General features: G+C 34.5%; 3 protein-coding genes and 1 pseudogene across 3 annotated transcripts; 3 read left to right on the top strand and 1 right to left on the bottom strand.

Annotated features, from left to right (window-relative positions):
* Positions 1-147: 147 nt before the first annotated feature.
* Positions 148-3,822, top strand: LOC104791284 (steroid (22S)-hydroxylase). The gene is made up of 8 exons (XM_010517134.3): positions 148-846; positions 948-1,272; positions 1,360-1,512; positions 1,626-1,946; positions 2,123-2,215; positions 2,303-2,381; positions 2,496-2,605; positions 3,453-3,822. The coding sequence occupies exons 1-8, from the start codon at positions 629-631 to the stop codon at positions 3,696-3,698; spliced, it is 1,545 nt and encodes a 514-aa protein (XP_010515436.1). The 5' UTR covers positions 148-628; the 3' UTR covers positions 3,699-3,822.
* A 4,386-nt stretch (positions 3,823-8,208) lies between these two features.
* LOC104791283 (scarecrow-like protein 7 pseudogene) lies at positions 8,209-10,135 on the top strand (annotated as a pseudogene).
* A 1,530-nt stretch (positions 10,136-11,665) lies between these two features.
* LOC104791282 (uncharacterized) lies at positions 11,666-12,874 on the top strand. Its single transcript, XM_010517132.3, has 2 exons — positions 11,666-12,308; positions 12,579-12,874. Exons 1-2 carry the CDS (start codon positions 11,843-11,845, stop codon positions 12,617-12,619), a joined length of 507 nt encoding a protein of 168 aa, XP_010515434.1. The 5' UTR covers positions 11,666-11,842; the 3' UTR covers positions 12,620-12,874.
* A 1,933-nt stretch (positions 12,875-14,807) lies between these two features.
* KRP2 (KIP-related protein 2) lies at positions 14,808-16,209 on the bottom strand. The gene is made up of 3 exons (XM_010517131.3): positions 15,494-16,209; positions 15,174-15,394; positions 14,808-15,067 (listed from the first exon to the last, which is right to left on the bottom strand). Exons 1-3 carry the CDS (start codon positions 15,854-15,856, stop codon positions 14,995-14,997), a joined length of 657 nt encoding a protein of 218 aa, XP_010515433.1. The 5' UTR covers positions 15,857-16,209; the 3' UTR covers positions 14,808-14,994.
* Positions 16,210-20,973: the final 4,764 nt, after the last annotated feature.

Raw genomic sequence — 20,973 nt, 5'->3', positions numbered from 1 at the left:
TGGGTTATTAACTTCTTATATAGTATAATCACACTTGAGAGATCATCAGATAATTGTATAAGTAGTACGATTTATCTCCAAAGAACTTAGACAAATTACTTCATAGTGAAAGAGACGAATATTTATAGAATTTATATCGATACATAATAATCATATAAAAAAATTTAGCTGTTAAACAATTTCAGCTTTCTGCAACTTTTTTGTTTTTGTGAATAGAGTAAGTAAAAGGAGCATAACGAGGCAACAAAAGTAATGAATACGGAAGGGGAGGGAAAACAAAAGCAAGGAAGCTCATTGGTTAGGTTAAGCTTAATTGGAAGTTTTAATTAAAATTATAATGACCATGATAACAAATTATATTTTTTTCTGACTTAAAATTATAATGACGATGATAACAAATTATATTTTTTCTGACTTCAAATTATAATGACCCAGATGATAACAAATTACTATATGTTTTTCTGAATTGAAATTATAATGACGATGATAACAAATTACTATATTTTTCTGACTTCTTTAAAAACCATCCTCTTACAAACAGAAGCTCCCTTTTTCAGTAGAGGTCCGATTCCCAATCTTAAAGGCAAAGCAATTAAAGAGAGAGAGGTAGAGAAGAGAGATAAGCTCCATGTTCGAAACAGAGCATCATACTCTCTTGCCTCTTCTTCTTCTCCCATCGCTTTTGTCTCTTCTTCTCTTCTTGATCCTTTTGAAGAGAAGAAGTAGAACCAGATTCAATCTCCCTCCGGGTCATTCCGGTTGGCCATTTCTTGGTGAAACCATTGGTTATCTCAAACCTTACTCCGCTACAACTCTTGGTGACTTCATGCAACAACATGTCTCCAAGTATAAACACATCTTCAAACCCAACCCAAAAAAAGAAAAAAAAAAAGATCTTCTGTTTTATTTTTTTTTTGGAAATTTGATTATTATTTTTTATTTAACAGGTACGGAAAGATATATAGATCGAATTTGTTTGGAGAACCAACGATCGTATCAGCAGATGCAGGACTAAACAGATTCATATTACAAAACGAAGGGAGGCTTTTCGAATGTAGTTACCCTCGAAGTATCGGTGGGATTCTTGGGAAATGGTCGATGCTTGTTCTTGTTGGGGACATGCATAGAGACATGAGAAGTATCTCTCTTAACTTCTTGAGTCACGCTCGTCTTAGAACCATTCTTCTTAAAGACGTTGAGAGACACACTTTGTTTGTTCTTGATTCTTGGCAACAACACTCTGTTTTCTCTGCTCAAGATGAGGCCAAAAAGGTTTTTTTTTTCTCTTTTCTTGCTCTAATTGGTTTTTTTTTAACTTTTGAGTTGCTAACTTCATGTTTATGTGTTTTAATTGAATAGTTTACGTTTAATCTAATGGCGAAACATATAATGAGTATGGATCCTGGAGAAGAAGAAACAGAGCAGTTAAAGAAAGAGTATGTGACTTTCATGAAAGGTGTTGTCTCTGCTCCTCTCAATCTCCCTGGAACTGCTTATCGTAAAGCCCTTCAGGTACATTTAATTAAAACTACAAATTTTGCTGTAAAGACACAACCTCTCATTATAGGTTGTGTCTTTTTTTGTTTTTTTTCGTTTTAATTGAGAACTCTGAAATGGTTGTACAGTCACGAGCAACAATATTAAAGTTTATTGAGAGGAAAATGGAAGAGAGAAAATCAGAAATTAAGGAAGAAGTACAAGAAGATCAAGAAGAAGAAGTGAGAAGAGAGGATGAGGAAGAGATGAGTAAGAGTGATCATGTGAGGAAACAGAGAACAGACGATGATCTTTTGGGATGGGTTTTGAAACATTCGAATCTTTCGACTGAGCAAATCCTCGATCTCATTCTTAGTTTGTTGTTCGCCGGACATGAGACTTCTTCTGTCGCCATTGCTCTCGCTATCTTCTTCTTGCAAGCTTGCCCTAAAGCCGTTGAAGAGCTTAGGGTAAACTTCTTTAATTATAACAGCTCAAGTTAATGACTAGTACCCTAAATTGTTACGTTTTTTTTTTTTTTTTGAACAAACCCTAAATTGTTACGTATTATATACATATACGATGAAAAAAGTATATATATATATATATATCACTAATTTATGTTTATTGATTTAAACTTTTGAAGGAAGAGCATCTTGAGATCGCGAGGGCGAAGAAGGAACTAGGAGAGTCAGAATTGAATTGGGATGATTACAAGAAAATGGACTTTACTCAATGTGTATGTTATTCTTATTATTTATTTTATGTTTATTTTGATATATGATTACAACAAAATTATTGATATGGTATATCTTTTGGTGTGAAGGTTATAAATGAAACTCTTCGATTGGGAAATGTAGTTAGGTTTTTGCATCGCAAAGCACTCAAAGACGTTCGGTACAAAGGTAAACTTTACGTACAAAACTAAATTATGAAATCCGGTATATTGAAACCTTATTGGATGGAAAATGTTATAATTATTTGATTTCTTTTTTTTTTTTTTTATGTTGGAAAAAAAGGATACGATATCCCTAGTGGATGGAAAGTGTTACCGGTGATCTCAGCCGTACATTTGGATAATTCTCGTTACGACCAACCTAATCTCTTTAATCCTTGGAGATGGCAACAGGTAAAACTTTTTATTCTTTTTTCAATTTTTGGTATCTACCAAAAAACACATAGTTTCACTTTCATCTATTGCATGAAGTGATACGTCATACGTGCATATGCATTGATTACCCCATCTATAGATACTATACGAGAACCATTAAAATCTGGCAAAATTATCGTTGAAGTTGGATCTTAACACGTCATCGATCATTAATCACATGAAAGCATATAAAAACATAAAAATAATGTGAAATTAAAGTAAAAAGAATAAGAGAGGGAGAGAGAGACGTGTTGGTGTAAGTGTACGTGAAGACAATTAATTAGTAGGATGGTATGTCTTTAATGACGTAGGAGCTTACCTTGAAAATTCTTATAATAGTGACAGTTTGATTTTGTATTATTATTAGTCACGGGGCTTTGATTAACAATTTTAAGATTCGACGGACGATGGTACCACGGCTTTGACGGATCTCACACGCCCGATGACTTGTAGTACGTGTGTTAGATTCTGCCACGTTGACCTGTCCTTACTCTCTCTTAGATTTGTAGCTCTATTACTACTACTACTACTACTAATTAACTCTATCAAAATCGGGCTAATTAGAAATCTATATAGTACTATTATGATTTATGAGATTGATAAATACTTTAATGAAATAATGAATAAATGTGGAGTCATGATGTTAAGAGTGAGTGGGGAAGGTAAGAGGTGGTGAGAGATGATTAATGACCCACGTGGTGTGGTGCCAACAAGCACGTGTTCTTCTTCCTTTATTCATTCGTCTTCCCAAACTTATTATATGCGTATATTTATAGTTTTTGGGGGGTTCTTGTTGTGATTAAAAACGGGTTTTTTGTTGGAGCAGAAAAACAACGGGACGTCTTCGTCAGGAAGTGGTAGCTTTTCGACGTGGGGAAACAACTACATGCCGTTTGGAGGAGGGCCAAGGCTATGTGCTGGTTCAGAGCTAGCCAAGTTAGAGATGGCAGTGTTTATTCATCATCTTGTTCTTAATTTCAATTGGGAATTAGCTGAGGATGATCAACCATTTGCTTTTCCTTTCGTTGATTTTCCTAACGGTTTGCCTATTAGGGTTTCTCGTATTCTGTAAAAAGAAAAAAAAAAGTTGAAAGTATTTTTATTCTCTTCTTTTTTTTGATAATTTTAATCATTATTTTTTTTAGCCCGAATTAAAAGAAAAGAAATTGGATAAATAAAATTATTGAAATTCGATTTTTGGTTCGGGTTTCAAACGAGGCTTTTGAGTTTTGACAATGGGCGATATGTTTTGTACTGGGTGCTACTTTGACATTTGTATTGTCTATGATGGATGTTGTTGATTATTAGTGTCGACTAACCTTAGATGGGCACATTTTATGAAGCCCAATCATATTACGATTATAAGCTATATAGAACAAATCGACTATGGAAACACTCATAAGGGTGTCTACTGTCTAGTGGGGAAATCATTGGGGTGGAAGACTGAATATCAGAAGACAACTTATCAATTATCGATACACCTTGGGTTTCAAATTTATCTTGATTCTTATTTTTACATAGACACAAAGAATTAGGTGTCAGAGAAGAATTATATGAATAACAGTAGCTCTCCGCATAAGAATGGTTTCTTTCTACTGAAAAAGAAAAGGGACAGGAACGTTTACCGTGCTATTCCTATAAAATTAGAGAGCTAGGTTTTTTTACTTCTTCTATCGATAGACTAGGCCGGTACTCCAAGCACAATCTGCAAACGGTTTAATATGTTCTTGATACACCGCTTTTTCCGAGACCAAAACCTACAAAGAAGATCAACACCATGCATCAAACAATGTCAAGATGCGTTTTTCTCAAAACTGTTGAGCGAAAATTTTGTTGATAATTTAAACAAACAATTCTCTATTTTGTCCAAAAACATGCTTTTAACAAAATCTTAAAAACGTAAAGAAACTATATGATAAATTGATGAGATGTTTATAGAAAAATTATTATTAGACTCTCATAAGAAATAAAGTTACAAATTGCATATAATCAACCTAAGTTTTCTAATCTTTGATATGTATACATGTAAATATTACATCTAAAGATAATATTAAATTTCTTAAGCTAGGATATTGACAAATATCAATGATCTTTTAGATCTTTCTTTATTCTTTATGACTCATAGCTTTCCCAACACTATACATACATGCCTTGATCCAAAATTAAATCGAAACCTACAACTTATAAATCACAAATCTCCAGCCACTTTAAATTCAACAAAGGAAAAAAAGTTTGGAGAATTATAACCAGCATTCTCTCCTCCTACGCTTCATCAAATGGTTCAGATTTTATTGTCCACTATGTATCGTGATCATCGACGGCAGAAAATAACCAGAGAAATTATCCCTTCATATAGTTGAAATATGATATGAATGTCATAGTATTCCCTTCACTCAGTAGTAATATCTTTTAGTATATCCTAATTTTCTCAATGCATCTTTGATTATATAACTAAGTTGACTTAAATCGCAATACGCCAATAGTTGCGTTTTCAGTGCCTATATCAGTTCCCAAAAACCGAAATTATTTTTCGATTGTAGTATAGGGCTTTTTTGGAAACTGTTTTCTTAGTGGTTTGGGCCGCAAGCAATTGTCTTTTGATGGTTCCACAATAATCAGAAATGTGGAGAAGCATTGAGATTGTTTAACTTGTAAAAATTTGGACGACAAAATGAGTCAGTTGGTCAATAAAAGGGTACGAATTAAGTTGAGTGTTCGGATAGGGACTTTGCCATTTGAAAAAAGAAAAAAATGTATTTATCACCAAGTATTGTTCTGTTTTTTATTTTCAAATATACTTGTGTAACCTTGGGTTAAAACATGTAATGTTATGTTGATAATCAATATTTTCAAGTGAAGGAATACTAATGTCAGAGGAAAAAAAACTAGTATTTGCCTTCGTTTATTAGACTAACGTATGATACTATGTTTGATCTAGATAATGTGATAATTAAATGTAATTGGGTTAAATTAGTGTAAACAGCAAAGGAGGAGACAAAAATGGGTAAATTTTTAGTTAGTAAGACCCCAAATGAAAATTAGTGTCAATAAAAGCAAAGGATGTGACAAAAATGGGTAACCATAAAGAGAGACTTTCTTGCGGATGACTCAGTGCCACTCTTTGGTCATACATACGAAACCCCACCAATGACTTGGATAGAAAGAAAAGACAAATCAAACCCTTTCATTCTTACTCCTGTCCCTTTCACACAACACTCATTCTCTCTCTCTCCAACTCCAAGTCCACTTGCAGATAGGTGCGATGGTTAAACACTAAAGTGACATTGCCATTTTCAAAGATAAGTCCTTTTCAAAATATCTTCTTCTTCATCCGCCTTTCATGTCTGCAAATGTGGTCATTTCTTGAAATCATTACGAATTTAGAACAGTCCATGTCACTTAGTAGTAACAATGTCAAAAGTGAAAAAATAAAAAGTAGATTTGGACCAGAGACTATATGCCATGTTAAGTAATTTAGTTTAGTTTTATTTAACTTATAAAACAAGTAGTGGAAGTAAGGCGTGTTAGGGGTGGATTTCACTCCAACAATAGGCCTAGTCCAGAAAAGGCCCAAAAGAATTAATAGGCCGAGCATGGTATTTTAGTCTTTTCGGATGATGAACCGACACAGTAACCTATAAATAGTGAATGTACGGCGCACGGCGTCAGGGAGAAAAAACGGGGAGGAAATTCGTACAAGAGAACAGGTTCTCGTAGTATCGACTTGACGAGCTCACAGTTCCTCAATTGTTTCCTTTTCGTCATTTTATAGATCATCGTTACCAATTGTAGCCCGACTCTTTCATATATAAAAGAGAACTTCGACCCTCTAAACACCGAACTAAAACATTTTAATTGGATCGATTTGGACATCAACAAGGCCTTTTTGACGCGGATACAACGATGAAATGAAAAGAGTGATGTCTCACAGAGTTAAGTGTCGTTCGTTCCCATGTGCTTTTTGTTCACTGTTGCTCTTTTGTATATTATAGTTTTTAATTAAATTACAAAAGTCACTAAGAACTTTCACTTTCACACTAGATGGTTTCGGACTCAACCCTCAAATATGCAACCTCTCGTCTAAACTCCAAAATATATATATTTATTCATGTTTCGAAACGAGTACGAGTCGTTCATGAATGCTGCAAGCCTGCAACTTGGTTTTGCTAATTGCTATCGAAAGACTTTAAAAACTATATATGATGATCCTCATCTCTCAACTCTTTTCTTGTTTCTTTATTGCGTTTGAGCTTATTTTGGGTAATTTATAGCTTTCCGGCTGCTGCATTTTCTTCGTCAAAGATCGGTCCAACAAATACTTCTGGCCCCCGCCACAGGTCGCTTTTGCTCCATTGTATATGGGCCTACTTATGGACCTATAAGCCGTCCTTTGTAGACAATGACGTTAAGATAAAATACATGCTTATACAAATAAAACATGTCTATCTATCATGCATCACCCTGATTGTTTAATGTTTGCTTCCTTGAGTCGTATTCTAGATGTTATAGCCTTAGCTTGTCGAACGGTTTTCCCAAAGTTACTAACAACTAAACCAAGTCATTTTGTTAATATAGCTAGTTAACCAAGTCCAGTTAAACCAACTCCTTGGTTGCATAATGATAAGAAAGTAAGAAACAGCTTTGTACTACTAACATCTAGACCTTTGCGGCTTAAAAGCCGAAAACTAGTTATATAAAATTTACCTACTATTTCTTTCACTTTTCTTACATCAATCTCTTTTACGTGTAAGACTTCGTTTTTTTTTGTCAGAGTATTACCTTTATAATACTGTTAATATAAATTAAAAAAAGACAGAAAAGTTGGCCAGGCGACATGCAGGTGACAAGTAGCAGAAGACAGTTGTCGACGTGTCACATTCCCCATTCAGCAAAAGCCATTGATCTGATTCTGATACGACGACGAACCTGAGATATCAAACGGTGGAGAGATGATGTCACACTCTCCGACGATACGTTACTGCTGATATATAGCGTTATTGTCTATCTCGGTTCTCACCAGATCGTATAATGGTTTTTAAGTGAATAATTTAAGATATTAAAGTTTAATTAAAACTTTATTAGTACTAATAATGAACAAAAATTAGAATCACAAAATCATGGCATGCAGAAATTATTTCAAAAGAAGAAACTTATGTTTTGCCATAAGCAAAGAACTGTGATTCTTATTACTAAAAACATACTTCAATTAAATAACAATTTTTTAATAACTAAATTATTCTTAATTAAATAGGTGGAGATTCAAGTGGTAACTGATGTTTAAATATATAAAGATTTGTCCACGGGCTGACCCTTCTCTTTCACACCTTATTACAAAGTACAAAGATCTTGTTGGAGTTTGATCCTCTACTTGATTAAATTGCAGAAGAGGATAAATCAGAAGATGGAGAAAGGAGGAAGAGAAGAATAGTAAGAAAGGAGATGAGAGGTTTTGTCGTAAAGGTGGAAGAAGAAGAGGAAAGAAGAAAAAAGTAAAAAAGGCTTTTGGGTTATGTTGTATATGAAGGCCCAATGTTAATGGGTTATTTTGTGTTGTTAAATGAGACAATTAAGATAAGTAAGTAACTAGGCAGTAAGGAGTAAAAAGGTTAAAAGCGGCTACTGTTTCTAGATCAATTTCCAACAGATCTCTCCCTCTCTCTCAAGATCTGAGCCTTACTCAATCACTACCGCACTAGAAACCTCTTCGTCGCGTCGCCAGAGAGAGAGAATTAGCGGGGAATGGCGTATATGTGCACTGACAGTGGAAACTTAATGGCTATAGCTCAATAACTCATCAAACAAAAGCAAGAGCAATAACAAGAGCAGCAACAACAACAAAAACAACACAAACAACAAACTCAGTCCTTTGCGTATACACTTACCGGTTCTGGTTTCTCCGACCCGTTCCAAGTAACAACCGACCCAGTCTTCCACTTCCCACACCTGGAGCACAATCATCAAAACGCCGTCGCTTCTGATGGCTTAAGGTTCATCGACGGAGAGTTCGACTCTGACGAGTGGGTGGAGAGTTTAATTAACGGTGGAGATTCGTTGCAGACCAACACAGACTTCCCAATCTACGGTCAAGATCCTTTCGTCACATTCCCGAGTCGACTCAACCGAGTCAACAAGGTTGATGACTCAGCGACTCAACAACTCTCTCAGCCACCAGCTATGTGGACTCCATCTCCGCCGTCACCACAACATCATCACCATCATTCTCCTCCTTCTCCGCCTCCGCCGCCGCAACCTAACTTTGACCTAAACCAACCGCTTTTAAAAGTTATCCACGACTACGCACGTAAACCGGAAACTAAACCAGAAACATTAATCCAAATCCGAGAATCCGTATCCGAGTTGGGTAACCCGATAGAGCGAGTCGGGTTTTACTTCTTAGAAGCTCTGTCTCATAAAGAAACAGAGTCACCGCCGTCGTCGTCGCTAGAAGACTTCATACTCTCTTACAAAACCTTAAACGACGCATGCCCTTACTCAAAGTTCGCTCATTTAACAGCGAACCAAGCGATCCTCGAAGCGACGAACCAATCTCAAAACATTCACATCGTCGATTTCGGGATTTTTCAAGGTATTCAATGGTCTGCTCTGTTACAAGCCTTAGCGACCCGAGCTTCTGGTAAACCCACCTGGATCCAGATTTTGGGTATACCAGCTCCGTCTCTAGGAGACTCACCGGAGATGTCTCTGATCCCTACTGGGAACCGTCTCCGTGATTTCGCGGCGATTTTGGATCTCAACTTCGAGTTTAACCTGGTTCTCACTCCGATTCAGTTACTAACCGGGTCGAGTTTTCAGGTTGAACCGGATGAGGTTTTGGTTGTGAATTTCATGCTTGAGCTTTACAAGCTTCTTGATGAGACGGCGACGAGTGTTGGTACGGCTCTCCGGTTAGCTAGATCGTTAAGCCCAAGGATTGTGACGCTTGGTGAATACGAAGTTAGTTTAAACCGGGTTGAGTTTGCTAACTGGGTTAAGAATTCTCTCCGGTTCTATTCCGCGGTTTTCGAGTCGCTTGAACCAAATTTGGAGCGAGATTCCAAAGAAAGGTTGAGGGTTGAGAGAGTGTTGTTCGGTAGGAGAATATCGGATTTGGTCCGAACGAGTAATGATAATAACAAACCGGGAACTCGGTTTGGGCTAATGGAGGAGAAAGAGCAATGGAGAGTATTGATAAACCAAGCAATTATGCGGTTAGCCAAGCGAAGCTGCTACTATGGAACTACAATTACAGCACATTGTATTCACTTGTTGAATCGGAGCCAGGGTTCATCTCTTTGGCTTGGAACAATGTACCTCTCCTCACTGTTTCCTCTTGGCGTTGACCGATCCGGTTCAATCAATCCTATCCAAGCTGGACCGACCTGCAAGTTACTTTACTTTCCTCCTATAGCTGATAAGTTTAATTCTAATCTTTTGAGTTAGTTTTTCAAAATTGTATTATTTGGGCCCAGCCCTAATTTGGGGGAATATATATTTGGGTTTTTCTCTGAAGTAGTGAAGTTTATTGAAAGTGGTTTTTGATTTGGCTGTATTAGTCTCTAAGCTATGTTCTAAGTAGTGCTTGGAGTTGGAGTATGGTTTGTCCTTTTTTATTTTTGTTCATTTGTAATAAGTATGTAACATTTGACTAGATATCTTTGGTATAGACGAAAGAAGCTAAAAAAAAAATGTATATGTTAAGTCTCACAAACATTTTTATTTGTTGCTACGAATATGGTTTTACAAAAACAATTTTTTGTTAACAAAAACACCTGGAATTATCCCCCTGAAATTGGGGAAATGTAGGGATAAAGTTTGATTTTGAAATTAGAGTATGATCTTTATCTTGTTGCTTATGGTCCCATAAAAAGACACTGATATGAAATTGAAATGCTCTTAAGATCTTTCACTAACACATCATTTATTTTTCCTTTTCATCATTTTTTTCCTCCTTTTGTGACCACTTTTTCTTTGCCATATTGTTTTGTTTACTTCATGACAAATTAATATGTACCAGATAATAAAATAGGAGCATTAAGACAAATTTATTTATAAGTAAAACGCCAAAAAGATATTAAAAATAGTTGTGTACTTACAAAGGAGCGCACTGAGCCACTGACCCATTCACTCTTTCTGTGTCAGTCTGTCCTCTTCTGTTCAAAACTTCAAACGTGCCATGATGACGTCAACTCTCGATCTTCTTCTGTGGTGGTCTTTTGGTCCCCCGTTTCTCTCTGACTCTCGCTGTTTCACGCGTACGCGACACCTTTCTTGTAGTGAATCTGTGGAGTGTGGACAGTGGATCGATCCATTACCATTTCTCGCCACTACTCTGAATCTGATATTAACTTTTACTACACTAACGAAGTCGCCATCAGCCCACTCTGCTTATAACCTTTCTCTTGGCCCAAAAACGGGGTAATTGAGTTACTGTATATATATTGGTGATTGTATAGGACTTGATTTTGAGATGAAAACCATACTTTTGAGAAATGAGATAAAACTTAAGTATGTAACAATCCAATTACTGTCAGTTAGTTTTGAATTGAAACTTACGAAACAAACTATCGAAAAAATTAACACTTTTATAAACCAAAGTATAATTTAGAGTTAAACTGTGATTGACAACGCTGATTAAGTAAGGATGTTTTTAGTATTTTTCCTATGAGATGAAACATCTTTCTTTGACCAATCATGAGCAGATTATTTTAGGTGGCCTGTTCGCATCACGACGAGTGGCATATAAACAGTGTTCAATATGGAACTACCAAGCACATGATTGACAACCCTGGTCCTTTGACTGCACGTTACCCTTATATGTTAGATATTAATTTGGAACTTTTCATGACCATAATTGTGTAGAATCACAGAGTCAGTAAGCAATAGAACAAACAAAACAACAAAATAACAGAAGACAAATGGATATAGTTCTCACGTGTCTCCATGTGATCTTAAACTCCCTCAAGATACGAAGATCAACATCATGTCAATGAAGGATAATATATAACACGTTTCGCTAGACCTTCTTGGTCAAATATTCATATATAGAATATAGTCATATAGATCGAGCCCTGTCGATGGATCTATGAGTTGGACATTAGCCATCTCATCACAACTTCCTATCCTATACTATATATAATAAAACCTACAACTCCGAAAGGTTTAGATCTCTCTCATTCTATTTGCAACTGAGTAGTATTTGTAAAAACAAAAACATAAATGGCACGCTTAGAAATGCACAACTCCATAAATGGTGCTGCAAGAATCTCTTTCTCTAACGAGTTTGTCGAAATCAGATCGGAGAAGAGTAATGCTAAGATCAACAACATTAGCTCGAGAAGCTCTTTCTCCATGCACTCTGCTGATTTCGCTTTCTCTGTCACCGACTACCTCATGATTCCCGCCGATGAGATCTTCCTCAAAGGAAAGATCTTACCTTTTAAGGAGACCAGTCACGTCCACAGAACACTAAAAGAAGAGCTTCTTTTGGAAGAAGAGGGTTCTGTCGTCGATCGCAACATCTTTTCCCTCAGGCCAATATCGTTATCTTCTTCATCTTTTTCTACAAAGGGCACGTGGAGGGAGATGTTGGGCCTTAAGAGGACTCATGTTAGATCTAAGATCACTGATGAAGTCAGTGAGGCAAATATTTTCTCACTGAGTCAAGATCACAAAACAATCTCAGGTATACAAACGTTCCTTCTGGCTAGCTAGTCTCGGATTGTGAAAAACCAAAGATTATTTCCATTTAAAACGTTCACAATTGTTAACCGTTGTTGAATTCATAGTGGAACTATTCAAACCTTGAATCAAAAAGTCTCAATATTTTCATATGGATATCTTATTAACTAGTCTTAAAATACTCAAATCTATGAATGCGTGTTTTGACGAAATCGACATACTTTTGTTAATTTTTTGAGGCCTTTGATCTAATGAAAAATCCTTTGGGTTTCAGGAAATGTTGCGAGGAAGGAGTGTCAAGTTGCAGATACATGATGAATAAATTGTAGAGCTCTCATTTTGGTTTCTAGAAATTAATTTAGATTATTTATGATAATCAAGATTAACTGTATCTATATGTTCTTTGGGGGAGAAGATGGTTCCAACAAGTATTTTTGGTTCACGTGTTTTGTTGTTCTTGTCAGTGTTTTGTTTTGTTGTAGAAACAATAATTTAGTCGGAACGTCTCTGTTTTTCATGCAAGTGATGATTTGTGTGTATAAGAAAAAGAAAAAAAAGAAGTTTTTATCACTTTTAGTTTACAAGTTGTAAACATGGACTTGTTTCGCGATTTTTTATCAGAAACATGTACTAAGACAGCTTAAACACACAATGAAATACATATAGAAGCTCATAAAACTTCTGTCAAAAGAATGTAGTACCTGGTTTGAAGCACTAAAAATCCAAAATGTATATGACTGATTGTTCATTGCCCAAAAAAAAAATGTATATGACTGATTGTTCTAGAAAAAATTTCGGAAAGGGCAAGGCCGAATACATAAAGTGCTTAAGAACGAGACCACTAAAACAGTATGAGGGTTTGGTCGTGTGTCCTTTATGGAATACAATCATGATATACATTTGAGATCTTTTGTACATTTGATTAATCACCGTTGGTTAATTGAAGAGAAAACTTCAACAATTCCAATATAATTCTCAAAATTTGGCCCATCGAGTCCAACTGATAAAAACAAATAAGCCGATAAAAAAAGATTCCAATTTTGCAACACTCTTTACCACTTCTTGGCAAAAAAAAACAAAATAGAAGAAACAAGGAAAAAGTAAAAAAAAAAAAATCTTTGCCCTCGTGGTATTTAGTGTACATATTCTCGCATCTTTAGTGTTGTTGTTTTCTTTTTAACCGATCAGTACAACAGTACGACACAATTTAAACATTTTCATCATAACCTCTGAAATATCTAGTTGAATCTTTGAGTTTTCTCCCTAATAATAATGACAAAAGAATGAAAAAAAAAACCAGAAAAGGAGAGACCAAAACAAAAGGGAGAAAAAGTTATTAATAAAGCCATTCTTGGTTTAGGAAATTTAAGAGAGAGTTATAACAATGGCAGAGTTTTTTGGTATGAAAAGATTTGTGAATTGTGACTGACCATTTCTTTTACTGATAAGAAAGCGACGCGGAAATACACACCAATCATGTCTCATTCGACCTTTAGGTCCATTCTTTGGTCCTGGACTAGCTTTTTCAATTTAATACTACTACTATAGGTCCATTTTTTTGCCGGTAGAGATTTTATGAGCAAATAACTAAATATTTTTGCAACTCAAATGATGAAATATAACACCTAAAATTACATAGAAATAAAATGGAAGTAACTAAAAATGGCTATAACTTCTTCCAAAATAAAGATTCCAAAAAAGCCACTAAACACTGACCTAAAATCCATGTGACACTAAAAAAGCCATGGTTAATAATATAGCATGTGAAGCACAAGTTCGTAGTTAATCAAACACTGGAATCTAGACTCTAGAGCAGTGTTCAAAAAAGCGGTCTAGGCGACCGTCTAGACGCTAGGCGCTCAACAGACGCCTAAATGACCTTCTAAACCGATTAAATTACATAAATTTTATTTTAATATTTATTTTTCATTTTTCATATATTAAAATTATTAAGTTTTATATCTATATATGTAATTATGAACATTTATATGTTGTTAATATGGCTTAAATAAATGTATTTTTCTTAGTTTTGTTTATAATTTATAATTTTTTTATTTTTCTAACATATATTTTTATATAATTTTATATATATAATGTTTTATGTTGTAAACGCTTAAACCGCCTAAAAATTGTCTAGGTCCCGACTAAGCATTCGAGGCGCTAGGCGCTGGGTCACCGCCTAGATATCGCCTAGCGCTTTCTTGAACACTGCTCTAGAGTAGCACCATGTAGATCCAAGTGAGAAAAAATAGTAACGTTTACACTGAAAAAAGCGTGATGAATAAACAGTAAATATTCCTTTACTCTATTTTAGTTTTCATTTAAAAATTAAAATAAAATCCAAAGACAGTATGATACAGAATTGATAAACTAACAAAATGTTTTTTTTTTTAAACATGGAAAAACAAATATTAGGAGAGTAAATTAATATTTAGGCTTATTTCTTCAATATTTTTTTTTCTTATTAAACTAATGTTATGTTATAAACTAGTTAAACAACTAATGGGGAAAAGAACATATCTAATTTAAATATACTTAGGAAATTTGAATTACATATGTTACTCAATTATTTGAGGGGAAAGAGAGAAAGATATATCTACATTTTGGATTTGGTTAAGCAAATATTTGAATTAGAGAGAAGAGATCATCAAGTACTTGGGGGGTGATGAGTACTCTTCAATTAAGCATCTTCATGGATTCAATTTAACCCACTCGTATCGTCCACCTTGTAGTGGCTCCTCTTTCTCGAAATCAAAGTTATACCTAAAAAAAATCAATTAGTCTCCAAATCCTAATTAGTATGAAAAAAACTTTTAATTAGTTCATTATTAATTCGAATTTAATTATAAGAAACAAAATAAAGCCTTACTTGATAGAAGATTCCAAGATTTGATTGCGTAGATTAGTCTCCGCCGCTTGGAAAAAATCATCTAACTCAGTTTCCTTCACATTCGTCGTCTCACAACTCTTCTTCTTATTCATCTTTAGCCGACGACGAGACTCAACAACAACATCTTCTTCTGAATCCATCGATGATAAATCATTATAAATCCATGACGTTCCACTTTCATCATCTTCACCGTTATTTTCCTGGAAAATTCAACAAAAAAAAAGAAAAAAAAAATTCAAAATCTGGAAATCAAAAAAAAAATAAAACAAGAGAAGAAGAGGATGATTGGCTTTGATCACCTCAACATAATCTACAAATTCGATTCTCCGTTTAGATTTCTCTTCCGATCTAGAACAACACGAAACCGACGACGAATCATCTTCTCCGATTTGACAGCACTGATCATCTCCTTCTTCTTCTTCAACCGGCGGAACCGAAGAATCTCGCCGTCGAACTATCACAACACTCGTCTCCGACGCTCCAGCTGAATTCCTATCCACCGTTCCACCACCACGATTATTCGTCGCCTGTACGACGCGCGGCGACGATATTATCCTTGATGATTCCACCTCCTCCTCCATCTTCCTCCTCTTCACCGCCGGAGGCGTCGTTACTCCATTTTCTTCCACCGCTTCTCGTTCTCTTCTCCTAACCGCCGCCATTATCTCCGATGACGTCACCTTTCTTCTAGATCTCTCTCTCTCTCTTTCTAAAAATCACTCGTTTGTGTTCTCTTTCTCTCTCTAGCTCTCTCGCGTATTGTTTGTTCTGTTATAGATGGTGACGATTGATTTTAATCGTAGTATTTTAACGGCCACGATTAACTCTTGTCGTTTTCATTGAGAAAGAGAAATAAAGCCTCGTGTGAACTAGGAATAGTGTAACGGGAAATTTGACGGCGCCGTTGATAGATGGGTGATTTTATTAAACTGTGTGATCGACAAGTGTCCCTGAAATTGATACTATTCTGTTACAACAGTTCCTAAACATCAAAGAATCAAGGGTCTAATCTTTTCTAGGAGTGGGGGATTATTGAGTTTTTGAATTTGAAATTTTCTTTTTAATTAATACTACTATTTTTTTTTTTAATTCTATTTTAATAGAGTTGTTTTGCTTTTCCTGAGAATAATTCTCGTGGTTTTAAGATAAGATTGGTGGATTTGTTTAATTTTTTTTTTTTTGGATTGTAATAATTGTGTGTTTTAGATTTGAAAGACATTATTATCCTTAGGTTTATAGAGATACAACGATTATGCCATTGAATTTTCGTCACTAGTTCACGGACGACTAACAAATTGGAATTGTGTGTAAGACCATCCCAAATGTGTTTTTTTTTCTTTTGTTTACGATGTGTGTCGTATATTTTTTATATGGTTCGATTAATTTTGAAGTTGGACAATGTTTAAATGGTAGGTTAGTGAAATGAATTTTTCAGTAGGGTAAAAAATAAAAATAAAAATGAAATTATATCAAAAAGACCTCAGTTTCATAACCAATTTACTAGTGGAAGGACTCAATTTAAATCTAGAATACATAAAACTACAACAAAGCGATTTTAATCGGATAATATTGTACAGTTTTACAAAACATCTGCAACTAGAAGATTCTCTGTAGATCATATAGCGAAAGCAAGCTTGTCGTTCTCCATTTTTGTATTGTTTTTGTCGATGGCTAAAGTTTTAAAGTGAGGTTGATGTGCTTAATATATAGTGTTTGATTAACGGGTTGGTGATGGTATTGAGTTGGGAAACACACACAAGCCTTCATTAAACTCCATATTTGATGTATAAAAACATTGTTAATTTTGTGTTTAGTGATGTTTTCCTTTTTGAATCAACCCTTGATTAGATGACGTTTCATAGTTTTGGCTGTTTCATATGAGATTAACGTAATTTACAAATTTAATTTGTGGGGATCATGTCTAGGTGTGAAGCTATATCACATGATTCACAACCACTGTTGGATTGTCAAAATAAAAAGATAACAGAATGATAATTGATGGAGGTGGGTGGACCCGGGAGGACCCTAAGCTAGGCTAAATATTCCACACTAAACGTTAATTAAATTTATCAAACTAAAATGTAATACACTGATTAACAAATGCTAATGCCACGACGCAATATTGTCCTTTTATTAATGTTATATATTAGTATGAAACATTTGAACATGATCGACGAGACAAAACAAAAACGATAATTAAGTTGATAAACTACTAAGTACTAACTAATCAGAGTAACAAACAAAATTAATTACATTTGTTAATTCTTTAAAAAAATGATTACGTTGTGTATTTGTATTGTGTTGCATTGTAGTGAACGTTTCTTTCGCCATTATTTGTGACTTGTGAGACGCGAATGATTGGAAACTTTAACTTTACTTAGAAACTTTTTACTATGACCGGCCTATCTTAAGAATATTATCAAATTGCATGCAATAAGTAACTCTAAGTTTTGACAAAAAAAAAAAAAAGTAACTCCAAGTTAACAAATAAATTGGAAGGTTCAAGGTTGAGTCCTTTGTGTCTCTATTAAATGAAATCTCTCCCTCTTTACGTACAAGAATTTAAGTGGTTTATTGGAGTTTCTGTTAGAAAATAGGAGTAATGATATGTTTTGACAATATTATCAGAAATTAGTATCACATCAAAGAAATTACATCTGACTATATAAAATAACTAGGGTATGTCAACAACTAAGATCTATCTTTTTCGGACAAAATATCCTTCAATCTAGTGCAACATATTAAATGCAAAATGCCACAACTAAATGCTATTGTAAAACAATTTATTACAGCAACAACAAAAAATATTTGAAAACACGACTTATACAACGTGACATATAGTCTAAGATCATCTCCACTGGTAGTTACTCTCATGATTCTCTTGCAATTGGCCCCAAAATATGAATTTAAAAACTATATTTCGGTCCATTTAGCTGAGTATCGATTTTTTGGGAAGCATTTAGAGCAACCCATGAAAAACGATACGTGGTTTAATGAGATTGGATGATACATAAATATAAAAGCTAATTTTTTTATTTCTCCATTTTCTTCTTTGTTTCCCCACAATCTCTCTCTCTTCTCTGTCAAAACAAACGGAGATTCAAAGGCGATTACTATGGAAACCAAATAATCAGTGGATTCACCTTAAACCATCAGATTTTTCCAGCTAAAACTGGAGGGTTTTTGGTTGAGGAAGGCGATGGCCACTCGAATCGGCTTAAACCGGAAGATTTGACGCTTCGGTGACGATCAACCTCCTTCTGCGACAACGACGGCGGCTTAGTCTTCTGATAGTGTAAAGCAGACGACGAGATCCACTGGGAGACGAATCAAACAGAGAAGGTTTGTCTTCTCATCTCTTACTTATTGCATGTTGTTAATGTTAGGGTTTAGGATTAATTTCGATTTGATTGTGAGAGTGGTTAATGTTTGATGTTCAATTGGTTTTGATTTTTGTTTGGAGGGTTTACTGGTTTCGGCTAACTCTTAGATAGATTCTCTTGGCTAATCTTGGTATTGTGATGTTCAGAATCTTTGATATGTTCTTGCTGATTTAGGTGTTGTGATGTTTTGTTGTTCATCAGAGTTTACTCGTAGGAACTCTTTTGGTGGAGAAGACAAAGAGAACGAGACCAAAGCTGTTACATCAGAATCTTCTTGTTTGATAAGGAATCGTCTCTTCATCTTCTAGCTTCCTCGAAATTAGGTTTTTTACTCTAGCTTTGTTCTGATTCGTCTTCTATTGTTGTGTGAAGAAGTATTTTGGAGCAATGGAGATTGATAGAGAAGATGGAAGAACACCGAATCAGCTGAGACCACTTGCTTGTTCCCGTAACATCCTTCATCGTCCTCATGGTTCTGCTAGCTGGTCGCAAGGTACTTGTTGTTTCTTATTTGTTTGATAACATATATCAACTTTCTCAATATCTCTCAGATGGGTACTTTTTGAATGGGATTGATGGAACTTTCTAATGGTTATGCTTCTCGTTTTTTGTTTCAGGAGATACAAAAGTACTAGCTGCAATTTATGGACCTAAAGCAGGAACAAAGAAGAACGAAAATGCTGAGAAGGCTTGTTTTGAAGTCACACGGTGTAATAAAACCGGGCAGATTGGTAAGTCGTAAATGCAGTTTTAGTTCAATCATGTCTTGATGTGGCTTTGTTGCTTGAGTATGTGGTACATGTAACTGTTATGGTGTGCTAATGATGTAACTGTTATGGTGTGATATCATGTAACTGTTATGGTGTGATAATCATGTAACTGTTATGGTGTCAACACTGAGCTCTACATGATTCTGTAACGACTCTCACATTGCTCACTCTTTGTGCAGGTTAGACTTATTCTTCTTATTTGTCAACACTGAGCTCTACATGATTTTGTAACGACTCTCACATTCTCAGGTTTCGTTCATGGCTTTGCCTAAAACAATCTCACATGGTGATGTTAATCGTGTTGAGGATTCTCTTACTTGAGAAGGTATGCTCCTTTCATGTTCCATATCTTATTTTTTGTTTTTGTGATATCATTTTAGATTTTTCCATCAATTTTGTTGGTTTTTTTTAATCAAAAGAAATTGATATTTGATTTGAATCTTAGAAGACAAAAATTTGGTGCAACCCAACAATAAATCTTATTCCTAATTTTGTAACATATGTTTAATATTTTTAATTTTGTATCTTATGTTTAATATTCCGAATTTTGTAAAATATGTTTAATATTCCGAATTCTGTAACATTTTATTTTTTTCTGTTTAATGTAATATAAATAAGATAAATAATTTTTTTATTTATGATAGATTAGTAAAATTTGATAATTAATTAACAAATAATAAAAAAAATATTTAAATGATGAGCAACCTTTATTAGGTACTCTAGTAGAGAGATGATTTTGGTTAAGTTTTAAGTGGGTTACTTTTATTATTTTAGTATTAATTTTATGATTAACTAATCCTTGAATAATTTGAGTGGGTTGCTGGAGTAATCATGCTCTAAGAGAACCTCGATAGTAAATTAGTAATAATGATAAAAAAAAAGTTCTTGTTAGACTTTAGAAATTGTATAATCGCTTAATATTCTTACCTTCGTTATAATTTTTTTGATAATTTATATAGTTAGCTACACATATGGTTACACTCATTCTACGCATAAACCAAAACATTGAATATAACAAAAAAGAAATTCGAGTGGAGAAAAAAATCAGCAACAAGCTGAAAATTATAGTATTTTGATAAATAAAGTTTAGAATGCATCTTCATCTGCCAAAGAAAGCTGACGAGAACTTTATCTAATTAAAGAGATGAAATAATGATATATTTTTTATTTTAAGCAAAATTTAGAAAGGAAATAAGTGATGTACTTTTGAAAATTATACACGAAACTCAATTTATAGTGGGGAAAAGAAAAGAAGAAAAAGCAATCACTTTCTAAGTCGAACTTTTTCTTTTTCTACCTATGGATTTCCCAAGAGGCTCCAATAAACCCTACAAAGACTCTCTTTCCGAAAGGGAGATTCATGAGTTAAATTTTTATTTATTGAATTAAAACTGATTCATCTTTCTTCTTCGATTTTATATCGATGGAGGCATGTAAAGATGCCATTATTCACGTGGTTTTCGTCTCTGTCAACCTTTTCTTATGTCAAATGAAAAATAAAGTAAACTTTTCATGCGTTGCTTATGAAATATATCAAATATTATTGGAACATATCTGTTGATGATAAATATATAAATGGAGAAGCATGTCATCGTTTTTTGGAGTCATCACATGTATCATCAAATG

This window comes from Camelina sativa, chromosome 6, assembly GCF_030686135.1.
Source record: "Camelina sativa cultivar CO46 ecotype springtype chromosome 6, ASM3068613v1".
Taxonomy (NCBI): domain Eukaryota; kingdom Viridiplantae; phylum Streptophyta; class Magnoliopsida; order Brassicales; family Brassicaceae; genus Camelina; species Camelina sativa.
Note: the sequence above shows the minus strand (reverse complement) of the source record. Positions and strands in the feature narration are given on the sequence as shown.